General features: G+C 48.0%; 1 protein-coding gene across 3 annotated transcripts in view; it reads right to left on the reverse strand.

The window, feature by feature from the left end:
* Positions 1-20,298, reverse strand: part of GRK5 (G protein-coupled receptor kinase 5) — a 226,746-nt gene that overhangs the window by 57,686 nt on the left and 148,762 nt on the right. For 2 of the 3 annotated variants that reach the window (XM_081536227.1, XM_081536217.1), the window contains exon 3: positions 11,206-11,318. In XM_081536227.1, coding sequence (XP_081392353.1) covers positions 11,206-11,318 — 113 coding nt within the window. Of the gene's footprint in view, positions 1-1,951; positions 2,010-11,205; positions 11,319-20,298 lie in introns of those variants that run through there. The other variant, XM_081536237.1, reaches the window with a different exon arrangement.

Consider the following 20,298-nt stretch of genomic DNA (forward strand, 5'->3'; position numbering starts at 1 on the left):
GTGGGCTCAGAGAAAGAAGGGAAGGAGGAGAGGACCCCTGGCCACGTGGGGTACAAACTGAGGTGATAGAAGGGACCCCAAGGGGGTGGCACCATAGCCACCAAGCTTGAGGGACACATCTTGGCAGAGGTGAACTCAGAAAAGTCAGAGGAAAGGGTTCTGACCCTCTCTTGGGGTGGCTGGCTGATGTGTCTGAGTCCCACGGCAGAGGGCCTATGCTCTCGCCTCCTGCCCACCAGCCATTCTCCCGGGAGCTCAGCCCTCAGCAGCTCTCTGCCCCCACTTCACCGCTCCTCCTCCGCCCCGGCCCCCGGCGTTCTGCCCCTGTTCTCACTCCCCACAGGGCTCAGAAGGCCATCATGCAAAGGGCTCTCCCTGTTACTTTTTCAATTCTAAGTGAAAAGAACCTCAACCTAGTCTGACTCAGGCGCAGCTAGAATATCTGGGTTCCTGAGCTCCGAGGACGGGGTGAACAACCAACTTGTGGGGAAAATGGAAATGCAGCCTGGCCCAGAGCAACAGAACCAGGGACGTGAGCACCTCTGGAACCTACTCTCACAGCGTGTGTATGTGTCTGTGTGTGTATGTGTATGTGTGTTTGTATGTGTCTGTGTGTGTTTGTGTCTGTGTATGTGTGTGTCTGTGTGTTTGTATGTGTCTGTGCATGTGTGTCTGTGTTTGTGTCTGTGTGTGTCTGTGTGTTTGTATGTGTCTGTGCGTGTGTGTCTGTGTTTGTGTCTGTGTGTGTCTGTGTGTTTGTATGTGTCTGTGCGTGTGTGTCTGTGCGTGTGTGTCTGTGTTTGTGTCTGTGTGTGTCTGTGTGTTTGTATGTGTCTGTGCATGTGTGTCTGTGTTTGTGTCTGTGTGTGTCTGTGTGTTTGTATGTGTCTGTGCGTGTGTGTCTGTGCGTGTGTGTCTGTGTGTGTATGTGTCTGTGTGTGTATGTGTGTCTGTGTATGTGTGCGTGTGTCTGTGTGTGTACGTGTGTCTGTGTATGTGTGCGTGTGTCTGTGTGTGTCTATGTGTGTGTATCTGTGTCTGTGTATGTGTCTGTGCGTGTGCATGTGTCTGTGTGTGTGTATGTCTGTGTGTGTGTTTGTATGTGTGTGTGTGTCTATGTGTGTATGTGTCTCTGTGTGTGTTTGTGTCTGTATGTGTGTGTATCTGTGCATGTGTGTATGTGTGTCTGTGTATGTGTCTGTGCGTGTGTGTCTGTGTGTGTGTCTGTGTGTGTATGTGTCTGTGTGTATGTGTGTCTGCGTATGTGTGCGTGTGTCTGTGTGTCTGTGTGTGTATGTATCTGTGTGTGGGTATGTGTCTGTGTGTGTGTTTGTATGTGTGTGTGTGTCTATGTGTGTATGTGTCTCTGTGTGTGTTTGTGTCTGTATGTGTGTGTATCTGTGCATGTGTGTATGTGTGTCTGTGTCTGTGTGTCTGTGTATGTGTCTGTGCGTGTGTGTCTCTGTGTGTATGTGTGTCTGCGTATGTGTGCGTGTGTCTGTGTATCTGTGTGTGTATGTATCTGTGTGTGGGTATGTGTCTGTGTGTGTGTCTGTGTGTGTTGGCCTCATTCTCCCTCGGTGCTGCCTGACTTGCTCCAGTGGCAGGAAACATGGTGGCCAGGTTTTTCATTCTAAGCCTCGTCCACCAGAGAAGGAATTCCCCTCAAGTCAATAAACCCCAGGAAAAGGACTCACTGACCTGCATTGGCTCACAGGCTCATCCCTGTTCCCATCAACTGTGTCTCCAGGTAACATCACAAGGAACAGGGCAGCTTCTGGAAGAGCCATATTGTTGGGGAGTATGGGTAGGGCGCCGAGGATACAGGACAATCCCACAGATGTCCGATAGATGAACCCAGTTTGTTGTTATTCAGTTGCTAAGTTGCATGGACTGCAGCGGGCCAGGCTTCCCTGTCCTTCACCATCTCCCCGAGTTTGCTCAAACTCACATCCATTGAGTCGGTGATGCCATCCAACCATCTCATCCTCTGTCATCCTCTTCTCCTGCCTTCAATGTTTCCCAGCATCAGGGGTCTTTTCCAATGACTAGTATCTTCGCATCAGGTGGCCAAAGTATTGGAGCTTCAGCTTCAGCATTAGTACCGCCAATGAATATTCAGGATTGATTTCCTTTAGGATTGACTGGTTTGATCTCCTTGCAGTCCAAGGGCTCCCAAGAGTCTTCCCCAGAACCACAGTTCGAAAGCATCAATCCTTCAATGCTCAGCCTTCTTTATGGTCCAGCTCTCACATCCATACATGACTACTGGAAAAACCATAGCTTTGACTATGGTTTTTTTCTTTCAAGTGGTACATTTTCAAGATGACACTGCTCTCAGGGTCTAGCTTCACCAACTGCTCTGTGGGTCTCTACATCTATCTGAAGGATAATTACCACCATCCCCCTCACTCTTTTGGGAGATCACAGCGGTGTAGAAGGACAAAAACAAATACTGGGTATGATTCAAAAATAAGAGATGCAGAATACTTAGTTCCCCTGGTGAGGCACTTCAAGTCACTTTACAATAAAATTTCAGGATAACCAGACATATCTGAAACCAAGTGATGGCCTATTAATTTCAAGTGATTTTCCGTAGTTCTGAGCTAATGAATATCTTGGAATGACTTCCAGCTTTTCCTGATGTAAGATTCCATCTATTGTAACCTCATATTTGTAGTTGCCAGCCCCTAAGATGGAGACTTTAATAATCCTTGCCTCTTGCTGTTCATGTTCTTGAGAAGGCTCTTTCCAAACCAAATAGGGCCAACCTGTATAACCACTGAGATATCAGACGTATGACAACATGGAAGCTCTGAGACCAGGTTATAAAAGACATTACAGGACTTCTGCTTGCCAATGTATAGGGGACATGGGTTCGATCCCTGGTCCAGGAAGATCCCACATGCTGCAGAACAAGTATGCCTGTGGGCCATAACTACTGAGCCTGCACTCTAGAGCGTGTGAGCCACAACTACTGAGCCTATGTGCTGCAACTACTGAAGCTGCATGCCTGGAGTCTGAGCTCCAATACAAGAGAAGCCTCCACAATGAGAAGCCCGTGTACCACAATGAAGAGTAACCCCCTCTTGCCATAGCTGGAGAAGGGCCCTCGTGCAGCAACGAAGACCCAGCACAGATGAAAAAGAGAAGACACTGCAGCTTCTACCATCCTCGCTCCAGGGAAAGTCAGTCATGTTATAAGGACACGCGAGCAGTCCATGGAGAGGCTCTCAGGGAAGACAACTGAGGCATCCAGCCAACAGCCAGCACCAACCTGCCAGCCGGGTGCACAAGCCTGGAAACAGATCAAGCCTTCAGACGACTTGCAGCCCCAGGCAACATTCTAACGCAACCTTTAAAGAGACCTTGAGCCAGTAGCACCTCGGTCAACCATTCCCACATCTTGACCCACAGAAACTATGAGATAATAAATTCCTGCTGTTGTTTCAAGCTGTTAAGTTTTAGCTAATTTCTCCCCCAGCAACAGATAATGAATACTTGACAGGTATCTGAACTTGTAGTCCATTAAAAAATGGCGTTTGTTGTTTTTTCAATCTTCTGTTTAATTGGAAAGCAAGCTCCATAAGGGCAGGAACTTCCTTCTCCTGAGCACTCCGTAGTCTCCAGCTGCTAGAACAGAGTGTGACATGTTGAAGACATGTCATAAATGTGTTTTGAGTATGGTTGTGCATTCATGCACAACCATGCATGCTTAGCCGCTTCAGTCATGTTCAACTCTTTGTGACCCCATGGACTGTAGCCCTCCAGGCTCCTCTGTCCATGGAATTCTCCAGGCAAGAATACTGGAGTGGGTTGCCATGCCATCCTCCAGGGGATTTTCCCTACCCAGGAATTGAACCCACATTTCTTCTGTCTCCTGCATTGGCAGGGAGGTTGTTTACCATTAGCGCCACCTGGGAAGCCCAAATATGGTTGAGTATCTGCCAAACCTCCTCTAACCCCAAAGAGCAGAGACCTGAAAACTTGAAGTCCCACCCAAGCTTGGGGACTGCTACTGCTACTGCTGCTAAGTCACTTCAGTCGTGTCCGACTCTGTGCGACCCCATAGACGGCAGCCCACCAGGCTCCGCCGTCCCTGGGACTCTCCAGGCAAGAATACTGGAGTGGGTTGCCATTTCCTTCTCCAGTGCATGAAAGGGTAAAGTGAAAGTGAAGTCGCTCAGTCGTGTCCGACTCCTAGCGACCCCATGGACTGTAGCCCACTAGGCTCCTCCGTCCATGGGATTTTCCAGGCAAGAGTACTGGAGTGGGGTGCCATTGCCTTCTCCGAAGCTTGGGGACTAGAGGGTTTCAAATGAGGTGGGATGTCATCAAGGCTCCCAGAAAACAATTTAGAGAAGTATGTCAGTCTCTAAGAGGTCCATGGTAAGACCCTACTGGTCTTGAAACCAAATCTACTCAAAGCCTTGACTTGGGTCACTGAATCCATTTCTCGGCAGGAGTCTTTCTCAGGCTCCCAGAAGCCGCTCGATAACCAAGACTAGGGGCCAAATCATCCTTATGTCTGATGAACGACGCACAAATAGTTCCACTGGCCTGGGTCACCCAGGCCCCACGTTAAAACAGCCCACGTCTTCTGCTCAACCTGAGAATCTCAGACGTTAGGACTATGCAGGCAAGCAGTCTTTCCTGGGGGGCGACGTCAGAGCCAACAAGGACGGGTTATTTTTCATCGAACGCCACTCGGTAGAAATTCAGCCTAGAGGTGGGGAACGGTGTGGATGGCCCTGGCTGAGCCAGGAGCACTGCAGGGGCGTGCTCCCCCAATGACACCACCACCCCCTCCCTCCTCAGAGTTCCAGTCAGGATGGAAGGAAAAAAAAAGGTATTTCAGACAAGCGTTGCGCCAGCCCTGGAAAACTCAATAAAGTCTTCATGCGTAAAAGAGGTGTGCCAAAGGCTGGTCATTTGACGTCAGGATGGGCGATGAAAGGTTCTGCTAATTCCCAGAGATGCAGACACAAATTCGAGGGGATGGAGGAGCCTCTCGTGAGTGACGGTGTCATTAAGGCGTCTGTAAAGAGCATGTGTCGTATTCACACAGGGAGCCAGACTCGCATTTCCTTTCCAAAAGAGAGCTCTTGGTACAGGCCCAGCAACACAGAACGTCTGCACGACCAGAATGAAAATAGGCATCCATTGGATTTTTTCCCCCTTCTTCTTCTCAAGCTGACTGTAAGAGTCTAACAAGACACGTGGCTGGAAAATTCCACTGGCTCCTGGGTTTAGCCTTGCCCTGCTCTGCCTCATCAACCCTCCAGACAGGTCCCAAAGCTGCTGATGCCTCATCTTTTCCAAACGGGAAGGAACCTTGGTCCCAGGCTCACACTTTGGTCCTCAGCTCCTCCATCCATGTTCATTTCCTTGGTGAGCACATCTAGTCCGTGGCTGTAAGTGCCAGCTATAGGCTGGTACTCCCAGTTTGCTATTTTCAGCCCAGGCCTTTCTCACAGACTCCATATTCTAACACCCACCACCCCTCCCACATCTCTGCTGGGCTGTCTGGTAGACATCGGAAGCTGAGTATGATCTGAATGAAGCTCCTGACCTTCCCCTAAACAAGCCTCCCACAGCCTTACCCTCACTCCATCTTTCTACTGGTTCACGTCAACCCTTGGAAGTCATCCCCAACTCTTGTCTCTCACCCCCAGGGTGTCAGAAAATACTGTTAACTCTGGTTCAGAACACGCTCCAACCCTTCTGCATGTCAACCACCAGCTCTCACCCATCAGCGCTCCCCACTCTGACCCTGGCCCACTATAGCCTCTTCCCAACACAGAAGCCAGAGCAAAACTTTCAAAACCAAAATCAGGGAATTCCATGGCAGTCCAGTGGTTAGGACTCTGTGCTCTCACTTCCAAGGGCCTGGGTTCAATCTCTGGCCTGGGGACTAAGAGTCCACAAGCTGCATGGTGTGGACAAAAAATTAAAAAATAAAGTGAAAACCTAAATCAGACCATGACACTGTTCTGCTCAAAAACCCTCCAGTGCCCGCCACCCACCCCCCCATCAAAGTCAAAGTTTCTAATGGCACAAGGTCTTGCACGATTGTCACTTCCCCTAGACCCTTCTGCCCTTGCTCCCTCTACTCCAGCCACGGACACCAGATCCCAGTGGGGCTTGAGCATCAACCACCTGTCAGGTGCTGCGCTGTGAGCATCCAGAGATGATGAGCTATCCAGTTAGTGGAGGAGGCGGGCAGACAGACAGAGCCTGACTGGCTACATACATGGCACCTGTGACATGCCAGACACTGCCCTGAGCAGTACGAACACATTTGGTCTCTCCTCAGCGCATCTGCCACCATCAGGTACAGATAAAAACATGGGGCACAGAGGGGTCAGACACCTGCCCACAGTCTCCCTGGCAGCTGAGGGGGTGCCAGCATGGCACCGTGGTCTGTCTCAGGGCCCGGCTCTCTCACGATGCACCATCCTGCCAGCACCGAGCACTGATGAGGCTCAGACGTGTGTCAAAGCAGCACCTCGAGCAGAGGGCACTCAGGAAGAGAGCAGGTGGATGGGGATGAGAGCAGAGTACAGGGAGACGAGCTGGCATTCACCAGGCAGAGGTCCTGGGAGGCCTTTCAGGTAGTGAGAAGGAAGGAAGCAGGGCCAAGAGGCCTCAACCAGTTTGGCAAGTCGGAGCCACCAGAAGCAGGTCAGGGGGCAGAATGCAAGTCTCAAGAAAGACCCAGGGAAGGCCAAGCATGAAAGATAGGGTGGAAGTTGGAAGACCTGTTGGTGGAGGTCTAGTAAGTCAGCCTCAAAATGTGTAGTTGGTCCTAGATATCAATGTTTCCCAACCCTGGACATTTACAGAGTACTGTCCTGTGCTCTGCTGTGCTAAGTCACTTCACTTGTGTTCAACTCTTTGAGACTCGGTGGACTGTAGCTCACCAGGCTCCTCTGTCCATGGGATTCTCCAGGCAAGAATACTGGAGTGGGTTGCCACGCCTTCCTCCAGGGGATCTTCCAACCCAGGGATCCACATCTCTTACATCTCCTGCCTTGGCAAGTGGGTTCTTAACCACTAGCGCCACCTGGGAAGCCCAAGTACTGTCCTAGGAGACGTGAAAATTACCATTGTCTACCACCTCCTTCATGGATCACTGCTGTGTTGTGGCAAAGGGGCTTGGGTAACTCAATGAAGCTCTGAGCCATGTCACACAGGGCCACCCACGATGGATGGGTCACAGTGTAGAGTTCTGATAAAACATGGTGCGCTGGAGGAGTGAATGGCAAACCTCTCCAGTATTCTTGCCAGGAGAACCCCATGAACTATATGCAAACTCCAGGAGATAGTGAAGGACAGGGAAGCCTGGTATGCTGTAGTCCAGGGGGTCGCAAAGAGTGGGACACAACTGGTGACTGAACAAAAACAACAAATGTTTGCTACAAACAATGGCCCATTCAAACAACAGTAGATAATGAGCACCCCTAAGTGCCAAACTGTAGACTCCAAGTACCATTTCCCAGTAAAAGAAACCAGGGCTCCTTGGAGAAATGATGAACTCTAGGTGTAGGGCAGGAAACATACAAGATGAGCCCAAAACATCACATCAGACAGCATGGGGGCTACCAGCAGCCACTGGGGTCCTCTCAAGGGCTCAGAAGCCAACGAAGGGGCTCCCATAGGCCAACAATGAAACCATGGAGCACTACTGCATCAAAATGCCCCACATTTAAGTCAGTGCATTAAAACTCTAATTGATTACTACTATTGGAGGATGCCAGTGAACCAATTGGGTACTTTGAAAATACACAAATACAAGAAAAGAATCAAGCACTCCATATATGAACTTAACTATGAGGTAACCAAAAAGTAGAGAGGGGAATACCAGACCACCTGACCTGCTTCCTGAGAAATCTGTATGCAGGTCAAGAAGCAACAGTTAGAACTGGACATGGGACAACAGACTGGTTCCAAATTGGGAAAGGAGTGCGTCAAGGTTGTATATTTTCACCCTGCTTCTTTAATGTATATGCAGAGTACATCATACGAAATGCCAGCCTGGATGAATCACAAGCTGGAATCAAGATTACGGGAGAAATATAATAACCTCAGATACGCAGATGACACCACCCTTATAGCAGAAAACGAAGAAGAACCAAAGAGCCTCTTGATGAAAGTGAAAGAGGAGAGTGAAAAAATTGGCTTAAAACTCAACATTCAGAAAACTAAGATCATGGCACCCAGTCCCATCATTTCATGGGAAACAGATGGGAAAACAGTGGAAATAGTGAGAGACTTTATTTTTTGGGGCTTCAGAATCACTTCAGATGGTGACTGCAGCCATGAAATGATAAGATGCTTGCTCCTTGGAAGAAAAGCTATGACCAACCTAGACAGCATATTAAAAAGCAAAGACATTACTTTGCCAACAAAGGTCCATCTAGTCAAGGCTATGGTTTTTCCAGTAATCATGTATGGATGTGAGAGTTGGACTACAAAGAAAGCTGAGCACTGAAGAATTGATGCTTTTGAACTGTGGTGTTGGAGAAGACTTGAGAATCCCTTGGACAGCAAGGAGATCCAGTCCATCCTAAAGGAGACCAGTCCTGAATATTCATTGGAAGGACTGATGCTGACGCTGAAGCTCCAATACTTTGGCCACCTGATGTGAAGAACCAACTCATTGGAAAAGACCCTGATGCTGGGAAAGACTGAAGGCAGGAGGAGAAGGGGACGACAGAGGATGAGATGGTTGGATGGCATCATTGACTCAACGGACAGGAGTTTGAGTAAGCTCGGGAGTCGGTGATGGACATGGAAGCCTAGCGTGCTGCGGTCCATGGGGTTGCAAAGAGTCAGACACGACAGAGCGACTAAACTGAACTGACTGAACCAAACAGTAATTGAAAGGAAGTATTTTTCAGTGAGCAAAGGAAGAAGGAATGATAGACTTAGAATGGTGCTATGTCACAACCCTTAATTAATCAATAGATTTGGATATTGAATATCGATGGCTACTGCCATCTCAAAAAGACACCAGATATTATAAGCTCCCTAGCAGAAGAGCATGAAACCACTTATGAAGTCAGCCCCCAACCACTGCCAGATTGAAATTGAATCTGACCAAATTTCTGAAGTCAATGAGCAACTTACAAGAAATACAGAGGAACCTATTACATGACACATGGGGGTGAGAAGACAACACTCAGACCACGGGATGCCCTTGGGGGTGGCTATAAACTGTGAAGAGATGCATTTGCAAAAAGCATGAGCAAATCAGAAATTTGAACACTGATGAGTATTTGATGATAGTAAAGAACTATTACTTTTTAGCTGTGCTAATGGTACTGTGGTTTTTTTGGCTAAAGAGCCCTCAATCCTTTAGTGACACATACTGACATGTTCACGGATGAAATGACATAAATGAGATCAGCTGCAAAAAGCTACAGGGTGGGGGCTGCGGGGAGGAAGTGAGTGAAACAAGATTGGCCTTGAGTCCATAACTGTTGAAGGGGGCGAAGGGTACATGGGGGTTCATTATACTATTCTGTAGACTTTTACTTTTTATAGCTTGAAATTTTCCATAATAAAAAGTTATGAAAATACTTGGCCTCATCCCCAGAGATTCAAATTAATGAGTCTGGGCTTCAGCTCAGGCACTGGTTATTTTTTTAAGGCTCCCCAGGTGTTTCTACTGCTCCGTTGAGGTTGGGAACTATTGCAATCACTGGCATGGAGACCAAGACAGAGGCTGTGGAGGGAAGGGAGCTGGGCCAGGAGAGGTCAAGGGGCCAGGCACATGGTCCGTGATCTGGTTGGTAAAAAATGGTGAGAGGGAGGGGTCAAGGATAATGCAAAGATTTCACGTGCAGGTGATGGTGGGGTGCTGGTCACTGGAATAGGGAACGTGTCAGGGCTAGTAGTTCAGGGGACCAGAGGGAAGGTCCTGAGTTAGTTTGAGGTGTTGACTTTGGGGGGCCCATGTGACTGTCAGTGAGATGTTCAGTGGACAGTTTGGCTAGTGGGTCTAGAGAGCCACACTGAGACCCTAAAGCAGACATAGAAACTTGGGCCCCATCGTCCTGTCCCCCAAACCAAGTCAGAGGTCAGGATGGCTGCAGCCAATGATGGCATTAGAGTCTCTAGGAAACAACAGCACCTCCACCCCCTGCCTTGGAAAGGGGGGCCCAGATGACCTCATTCCTTTCACAATTGACCATGATTCATCCTTCATCTCCCCACTCCTTGTCCACTTTCCTTGGATATCCCCCTAGGCCCAGGGTGAGGTGCCCTAACCTCCTGAACAAGTGTCAAGGAACTCCTGTTCTAAAAGCTCACAAAGATCAATCAACATTTGTTTTTAGCTTTTTTTTTTTAAATTGAAGTATAGGCAATTTACAATGTTTCAGTGAAGAGAGATGATTCAGTTTATATATACACACACACATATATTCTTTTTCAGATTCTTTTCAATTACAGGTTATATGTGCTATATAGTAGGTCTTTGTTGTTTATCTGTTTTATATACAGTAGCATGTATCTGATAATCCCAAATTCCCAATTTATCCCTTCCCCACCTTTCCCCTTTGATAACCACTAAGTCTGTTTTCTATGTCCATGAGTATATTTCTGTTTTGTAAATAAGTTCATTCATATCTTTTTTTTTTAAGATTCCACGTATAAGTTATATTATATGGTATTTGTCTTTCTCTGACTTTATTTACTTAGTATGATAATCTCTAGGTCCATCCCTGTTGCTGCAAATGGCATTACTGCATTCTTTTTAATGGCTAATACAGCATTTGTTGAACAAATGAATGACCAGTACATCTGAAGGAATACCCCATGGTGTCAGTCATGTCTGGGTATGCCAGCAGACAGTGCAGCCAGCAGCTGACAGATCGCTTTGAAATAGTCAACACATGTTCCTCCCACAAATACTGAGTGCTGTACAGGCCAGGCACAATGCCAGGCAGGAGTGAACTGCAAGCCCAGGGTCCTGGCCCCAGGGAGCTTGCATTCTAGTGAAGAAGCAGATGGTAAACAAGTGTACAAACAAACATAGCAGGTGATGACCTGGAGACAAGTCTGCATTCTCAAAGTCTGCACTGGCAGTTTCTTAAGCAACAAGTTTATTCTTCATCCATCTAAGTCACAAGGTCTTGGACAAAAACCATCGCTGATCACAGAGGACCAAAAGCTCCCCACTCAGGAGCAGGGACTTACCACTGAGTCCAGGAACTGAATGTAAGACTCTAGCCCAGGTCTCGTTTCACAGAACTGCCGGAAAAGCAGCCTCCCGATTGGCTGTTTGTCACATAAACTGCAGTAATCTCGGTCTGGAGAAAAGAAAAGAAGAATACGGTGAGACCCAGAGAGGGCCAGGAAGAGCCATCAACCCGTGTCTGGATCCTCATCCCAGATGGATGCAGCAAGTTCTCAGGACCCTTTACTCATCTCCAGGCTCTGCAGACTCAGAGGGTCAAGGTCAGTGTAGAAAAAGGGGCCAGTTATGACCTCGCCTCTACTCTCCAGTCTACTCCCTGTTCAATGCCCTGAATTTTGTATGAAGATGCTACAAGTTCCTGACTCTATGACTGTGTCCCTAGCTGGCTGATTAACATGTCACATTCCTTGGTTACAGTGACTGGATAAGGGTGCCGAGCATGGAAACCAAGCCACTAAAATCTGCATGAACCACAGATGTTGCCTGAGCATGCTAAGCCAGGGTGCTCTCTCTTCCTCTGGCGCTGGGGTACATGGGTGTGAGGCCAGGGTCTGCTGCAGTGCTCTTGATATGGCACAACAAGCTGCTGTGAGGATGACGTTCACATGGAGAGGAGGTCAGAGCTGGGAAAATTATGAGTAGATGCTCTGGTGAAGTCATGAATCTGGATCACACTATGCCTGCAACCTGCAGCCCAAACCACATATGAAAAGTTTATTTATGAGCATTGTTTAGGACAATTTGAAAAACTTTTTAAACGACTTATAATTCAAAACATTCTAATAAATGCAGTAAAAAAAAAAACAAAAACCAAAAAAAAACAACAATCGTACTTGCCCAATTAAAGCAAAGCCCAGTCTTAGAGTGCTTCACATTATGAAAACCCTGCATTTTCCAGCTAAGGAGCTAGAGTCACAGAGGCAGGAAGTAACCAGTCCTCAGCTATTGAGTAGCCAAGAGAATTCTGAAGAAGAAAGACAGTGTAGGACTCAAAGCCAGAGGCCTGGAGACCAGGGTTCTAGTCAGTGACTTTCTGTGTAACTCCAAGCAACACATCTGCCGTCTCTGGGCTTTAGTCTTCCTCTGTAAAATGAAGATGCGCATTGGAGGGGAAGATGGGAGGGTCCCTTCTGGCTCTTAAAGTCTGCAATGACTCTGCAAGAGGCTTTCTTTGGCCAGAAAGATGCTCCAAGGTCTCGCTAAGACACCTCGCCTTGGATCCCCTAGAGCACTGAAAATGAGCCCCTTGATTCTGCAGCCCCACCAGGAAAAGTCAGGTGACTTTGTGGGGAAACCAGGAAGAGGGTGAGGTAGACATGGTTAGGAGAGCTATCCAGAAGAAACGAAAGACTAGATCCTTGCCAAGTGTAGAGGAGGAACCAGGACAATCATCCCTTTAGAGGGGGTTTCCCTGGTGATATGAAACACAACAAGAAGATGGGAACAGAACCATCACGCCCACTCACTTTCGTACCCAAAGAGTTTATCCACAGGAGGTACAGCCATTACCTGTAGGGAGATAGGTGGCTGTGAGCAAGGGCTCTGAAGCTAAACCCAGGTTCAAATCCCAGCCTCACTATTCACTGCCTGTGTGCCCTGGGGCAGATGACCTGACACTTTCTCCCTCAGTTTCCTCATCTGTAAACTGGGAACGATAATCGCACCTATCTCCTAGGACCAGCATGAGGATTAAATAAGACAATGCAGAGAAAAGCCTCAGACTAGAGCCCGGAACATAGGAATTGGTTAATAAGCCCCATCTGTTATAACGATGGAAATGGGGTTTGGGGTCTGTTCTTTTCCCCTTCCTTTGTGGAATCTCCTCCCCCGGTAAAATTCCAGCCCATGGTTCTAAGGGAACGACTCCTCCCAAGCTTCAGGGAGGGACACATGACTCAGTCCCAGCCAATCAGAGTCCTGTCTCAGGGCCACACTGATAGGTTCAGGGCACGTGACCCGGGGGCCTTGGAAGTCCTTCCAGGGATTTTGCTAGAACTTCCAGAAAAGAAACACGTACCCCTCTGGGATGACAAGGTCTTACAACTAGTGAGTCAGGAGCCAACACAACTGTCTTTCCCACCAGGCAGTGAGAGCCCACAGAGAGTGAAGCCAACACAGCAGAAAGAGTTGAGTAAGAAAGAGAATCCTGGAGCTGCAAATATCATGGGAGACCCCAAAGGCAACTGACTTGAGGCCAGCTCTCCACCTGCACCCTTATCCACCTATCGCTTAAGCCAGTGGTGTTGGGTTTTTGTCTCCTGGGTCAGGAAGATCCCTTGGAGAAGGAAATGGCAACCCATTCCAGTATTCCTGCCTGAACAGAGGAGCCTGGAGAGCTACATAGTACATGGGGTCACAAAAGAGTCAGACACGACTTAGCGACTCAACAATAAACCAAAAGAGCAAGTGACTAGGGCTGGTGAGTTTTAGAACCCGCTTCTTTCCTGGGTAAACTGCCTGAGGGCAAGAACTGTTTCTGAAGGAATCCACTGGATCTTGGGGCTTCCCTGGTGGCTCAGACAGAAAAGAATCTGCCTGCAATGCGGTCTGCCTGCAAATGCGGGAGACCTAAGTTCCATTCCTCGGTTGGGAAGATCCCCTGGAGAAGGAAATGGCAACCCATTCCAGTATCCTTGCCTGCAGAATTACATGGACAGAGGAGCCTGGTGGGCTACAGTCCACGGGGTTGCAAAGAGTCGGACACGGCTGACACTTTCACTTCACCTGTTCTCAGTATACCATGCTCAGAAGGCACTCGCGACCTTCCCATTCTCTCCTGCGTGGATACATTGATGAACATAGATGAGACAGCTTGCAAGTCTCCCCCTGACCCCCTCTTCAAGTGGTTTGGGGGCTGAAACTAGCCTTGAATTGTTGCCTCACTCAGCCTACCGTTCCATGCACAGATAGTTTGGGAATAGCCACTCCAACAAACATTTAACCCATCTTGGTGTGTGGCAGGATCGGTGGGCGTCAGGGGGTGGGGGGATGGGACTCAGTCCCAGCCCTCAGGGATCTTGGAATCTGTTGGAAAGGCAGAGTGTGTGTGGGTGAGCAGACAAGATCCCAAGTGACAGTAATAAAATGTCAGGTCATCATCAGCAACAGGAGGGAGTCTGGGCTGGAGTCTGGTTGCCCCGTGGGTGACCGGTCTGGGGCCTGCACCTGTTAACGCAACGCCCTACGGACATAGCATGCATTCTCACTGCCTCCCTCTCAGCCTGATCCCCCAAGAGGAGAAAACAAACTTTCCTGTCCTTCCCTGATCAGCTGCGCTTCCCCACCACCAACACAGAACAAAGTAAATTACCTCATGTCAAACTCCATTTTATTCAATCATGGCAGGGAGCGTCCCCATTGCTGATGCAATTCGAGTGAGGCCCTCCCCATCTCTGAAAGCAATTATGAGATTTCATGCACCACACTGCGATTCCTCAAGGGTTCATCTGACAGGGTTTTCTCTCTCCATATGGCATGTGCTGTCAGTATGGAAACAAGGATGCTGTAAACTCATAGCACGGTAAACACCATGTGATTCCAACACAAGCTGTCAGCTCCTTACTTCTGACTGTGCCTCTCCCAGCTGTACAGAGGATCCCAGGGAAGAAAGCCATGTGCCGGGAGCCCAGGAAGAAAGAAGAGGATTAGCAAGCATCTACGGGGATGTTTCCTTAACTTGAAATAAAGATAAATGGACCTGTCCTCTGAGGAAGGGCAACCAACACTAAGATCAAACGGCAAAGTCTGCAGTTCCTTTAGAGACGGAGAAGGAGGCCACAGAATGAGGAATAGGAATCTGGGGATTGATCGAGGAGATAGGAAGTGGATCAAAGTTCTTGATGCGTCAAGAGGAAGTCCACGGGGCAGGTCACTTCCAGAAAGTCAGAGGAGACTTCAGTTTAAAGGAGACTTCAGAGCACAAGTTGCTCTGTGATATCAATACATCTTCAGAGCGGATCCTTCCTGGTCAGTTTCTGTGGAAGCTGGGCATGTTGTAGAGATGCCCACAGCCCTTCTCCCATGGGTGTCCTAGCGGGGTTTGGTGGGGAGGAGTTCCCAGGGTTCCCAGGGTTCTCTCTGGCCTCTGAATCTCTCTCTCAGACTGGGAGGCCCTGGGATGCTGGGCACACAGGCAGGCACACACACATGCACACCAGCTCTTCTGAACATGAAAATTCTGCTTTTGGCTACATCACTCATTGATCTTTCCCTCCAAGACAGAAAGAGCCTGTTGCTATGTAAGGTATGAGGAGCATGGGGCTCCCTGCCCCCAAAGTATTCACCAATCATTTAATCATTCCAGCCTATTCTTTGGGGTCCTTCCTTCATTCAGCAAACTCTCTTCCAAGTTTTCCTGCTTTATGATACCAGAAGGTTCCTGCAATTTTCATACGCTCTTATTGAACTGAACACCTGGTAGGGGTGGACGGTGTGGATGAGTGGATGGGAGGAGACACACCTCATACCCACTGGTGGGTTAATGATCCAAAAGCAGGCTTGGGGTTAACAGCTGGCCGTCAGCTAAGACCAAGATCAGGGGTGTGGTCTTCGTGATGTGACATTTGACCTTAGCTGTGGTAGCACTGGTCTGGTGTACATAGAAAACTGAAGCATATCTAGAGGAAGGTAATGGACAGGGGGTCAAAGGGCAGACTGCACCAGGGAGGGCTGGGGCCCACCAGCCCACGGGAGGGTGGGGGGTGGGGGATGTGCTGGAAAGGCAGGCTGGGTTCAGACAGAAAAGGGCTGGACCCCAAGGCAAGGAGATGGAATGGATTCCCCGTCCCACTGGAGCCTCAGTGATTCTAATGAGCACAAATGCATTCAAGTCCAGTGCATGGGAAGGTGGACAAAAATGGGGAAGGAGCAGTGAGTCCGAGACATTGATGGAAGAGCTCGCTGGTTTGGGAGCCATTCCCACCTGTGGTTCAAGTCCCGGCCGGCCTTTGGGCAGGGAGGGCGCAGCCGGTGCGGTTGCGATCCTGTTTTGGTGAGAAGCTGAACTGAACTGGCTTTAAGGAAACCACATGTGTTGTTTGTTTCTTCAAGGGCTTGACACCCCCCAAGCATGCCCATGGCTGGCTGGGGAAGACAGGGGTGCCGCTCCGTCCTGCCAAAGGGGCCTCAGACAGAACCACGGTCCTCTTAGCAAATTCACAGACATTGGCTGAGCCCCTTCTGGGAGCTGCATGCCAAGGGCTGTCAGGGCCCCCCTTATAGGAGGCTCCCCTTCCCCCAGGCTTTGTCTTTGTCCGAGCAGTTTGCTTACCTGCCCCGCTGAGGCAGGACGGAGGCAAGATCACAGGTAGGGCTAGTCACTGCTCAGCTGTGAACAAAGCTGCAGAGCAGGGCTACAGGAAATGCCCCAGCTGAGGGGCACACCCTCAGCTCCCCTAACTTGGGTGAGTTTCAGGGATGGTGCCCATGGGAGGGCTCACTGGATCATGGGAACGAGAGGGACGGGGTTGCCAAAGGCAATGCCAATCGTCAAGCACAGGAGAGAGGCTGAGTGCCGGGGAAGGAGAAGGTCAAAGCCAGAGAAATAGGGACAGAGGCTAGGATGAGGCCCAGGGAGAAGCCACAGTGCATGGCTAAGACAAGCGTGTTAGGACAAAAATGCAGGGCTAGGTCTGCGACCACTGCAGGGAACCTTCAAGTATGGCTTGAAGCATATGGAGGTTCCTCAAAAAATGAATACGATCCAGCAATTCCACTGCTGGGTATTTATCCAAAAGAATTAAAATCAGTATTTCAAAGAGGAATTTGTATTTCCATGTTCATTTCGACAGTATTCATAAGAGCCAAGATGCGGAGGTTAAAGAGGTTAAGTAACTTGTTTGAAGGTTCTTGAGTCCCAGGAGGTATGATCAAAAGATGTCTAAATTTTGGGGGCAGGATTCATGGTGGTGGTGGTGGTTTAGTTGCTAAGTCATGTCCAACACTTTGTGACCGCATGGACTATGGCCCACCAGGCTCCTCTGTCAATGGGATTTCCCAGGCTAGAATACTGGAGTGGGTTGCCATTTCCTCCTCCAGGGGATAGTCCTGACCCTGGGATTGATACTGCATCTCCTGTGTCTCCTGCACTGGCAGGCAGGTTCTGTACCACTGAGCCACCAGGGAAGCCTGTTGTTGTTCTTGCTTGTGGTTCCGTCGCTCAGTCGTGTCTGACTCTTAGTGACCCCATGGATTGCAGCACACCAGGCTTCCTTTCACCATCTCCTGGAGCTTGCTCAAACTCATGTTCATTGAGTTGGTGATGCCATCCAACCGTCTCATCCTCTATTGTCCCCCTCTCCTGTCTTCAATCTTCCCCAGCATCAGGGTCTTTTCCAATGAGTCAGTTCTTTGCATCAGGTGGCAAAGTATTGGAGCTTCAGTGTCAGCGTCAGTCCTTCCAATGAATATTCAAGATTGATTTCCTTTAGAACTGACTTTCTTGATCTCCTTGCAGTGCAAGGGATTCTCAAGAGTCTTTCTCCAATACCACAGTTCAAAAGCATCAGTTCTTTGGTGCTCAGCTTTCTTTATGGCCCAACTCTGACATCCATACATGACTACTGAAAAAACCATAGCTTTGACTATGTGGACTTTTGTTGGCAAAGTAATGTCTCTGCTTTTTAATATGCTGTCTAGGTTTGTCATAGCTTTTCTTCCAAGGAGCAAGCATCTTTTAATTTCATGGCTGCAGTCACCATCTGCAGTGATTCTGGAGCCCAAGAAAATAAAGTCTCTCACTGTTTCCATTGTTTCCCCATCTATTTGCCATGAAGTGATGGGACCAGATGCTATGATCTTAGTTTTTTGAATGCTGAGTTTTAAGCCAGCTTTCTCACTCTCTTCTTTAACCTTCATCAAGAGGCTCTTTAGTCTCTCTTCACTTTCTGCCATAAGGGTGGTGTCATCTGCATATCTGAAGTTATTTATATTTCTCCCCGCAATCTTGATTCCAGCTTGTGCTTCATCCAGCCCAGCATTTTGCATGATGTACTCTGCATACAAGTTAAATAAGCAAGGTGACAATGTACAGCCTTAACATACTCCTTTCCCAATTTTGAAACAGTCTATTGTTCCATGTCCGGTTCTAACTATTCCATCTTGACCCACATACAGGTTTCCCAGGAGGGAGGTAAGGTGGTCTGGTATTCCCATCTCTTCAACAATTTCCCACAGTTTGTTGTGATCCACACAGTCAAAGGCTTTAGCGTAGTCAGTGAAGCAGAAGTAGATGTTTTTCTGGAATTTTCTTGCTTTTTCTATGATCCAATGGATGTTGGCAATTTGATCTCTGGTTCCTCTGCCTTTTCTAAAACCAGCTTGAACATCTGGAAGTTCTCAGTTCATGTACTGTTGAAGCCTCTCTTGGAGAATTTTGAGCATTACTTTGCTAGTGTGTGAGTTGAATGCAATTGTGCAGTAGTTTGAGCATTCTTTGGCATTGCCTTTCTTTGGGATTGGAATGAAAACTGACCTTTTCCAGTTCTGTGGCCACTGCTGAGTTTTCCAGATTTGCTGGCATATTGAGTGCATCACTTTCACAGCATCATCTTTTAGGATTTGAAATAGCTCAACTGGAATTCCATCACCTCCACTAGCTTTGTTTGTAGTGATGCTTCCTAAGGTCCACTTGACTTCCCACTCCAGGATGTCTGGCTCTAGGTGCCATTGTGGTTATCTGGGTCATGAAGATCTTTTTTTGTATAGTTCTGTGTATTCTTGCCACCTCTTCCTAATATCTTCTGCTTCTGTTAGGTCCATACTGTTTCTGCCCTTTATTGTGCCCATCTTTGCACCATTGGTATCTCTCATTTTCTCAAAGAGCTCTCTAGTCTTTTTCATTCCATTGCTTTCCTCTATTTATTTTTGCATTGATCACTTAGGAAGGCTTTCTCATCTCTCCTTGCTATTCTTTGGAACTCTGCATTCAGATGGGTATATCTTTCCTTTTCTCCTTTGCCTTTAGCTTCTCTTCTTTTCTCAGCTATTTGTAAGGCCTCCTCAGACAACAATTTTGCCTTTTTGCATTTTTGGTGGGGACGGTTTTCATCACTGCCTCCTGTACAATGTTATGAACCTCTGTCCACAGTTCTTCAGGCACTCTATCAGATCTAATCCCTTGAATCTATTTGTCTCTTCCACTGTATCATCGCAAGGGATTTGATTTAGGTCATACCTGAATGGCCTAGTGGGTTTCCCTACTTTCTTAAATTTAAGTATGAATTTGGCAATAAGGAGTTCATGATCTGAGCCACAGTCAGCTCCCGGTCTTGTTTTTGCTGACTATATAGAGCTTCTCCATCTTTGGCTGCAAAGAATATAATCAATCTGATTTCGGTATTGACCATCTGGTGATGTATATGTGTAGAGTCTTCTCTTGTGTTGTTGGAAGAAGGCTTCTGCTATGTCCAATGCATTCTCTTGGCAAAACCCTGCTAACCTTTGCCCTGCTTCATTTTGTACTCCAAGGCCAAATTTGCCTGTTACCTCAGGAATCTCTTGACTTCCTAGTTTTGCATTCCAGTCCCCTATGATGGAAAGGACATCTTTTTTGGGTGTTAGTTCTAGGAGGTCTTGTAGTTCTTCATAGAACCATTGAATGAAAACCACAATCACAGAAAACTAACCAAACAGATCACATGGACCGCTGCCTTGTCTAACGTAATGATTAACTATGAGCCATGCCGTGTGTAGGGCCACCCAAGACAGATGAGTCATGGTGGAGAGTTCTGACAAAACGTGGTCCACTAGAGAAGGGAATGGCAAACCACTTCAGTATTCTTGCCTTGAGAACGCCATGAACAGTATGAAAAGGCAAAAAGATATGACACTGAAAGATGAAATCCCCAGGTCAGTAGGTGCCCAATATGCTACTGGAAAAGAATGAAGAAACAGCTCCAGAAAGAATGAAGAGGCTGAGTCAAAGTGGAAACAATGCCCAGTTGTGGATATGTCTGGTGGTGAAAGTAAAGTCTGATGCTGTAAAGAACAATATTGCATAGGAACCTGGAACGTTAGATCCATGAATCAAGGAAAACTGGACGTGGTCAAACAGGAGTGGTAAGAGTGAACATCAACATTTTAGAAATCAGTGA

Source organism: Giraffa tippelskirchi, chromosome 2 (assembly GCF_054371585.1).
Source record: "Giraffa tippelskirchi isolate mGirTip1 chromosome 2, T2T-mGirTip1v1.2.pri, whole genome shotgun sequence".
NCBI lineage: Eukaryota > Metazoa > Chordata > Mammalia > Artiodactyla > Giraffidae > Giraffa > Giraffa tippelskirchi.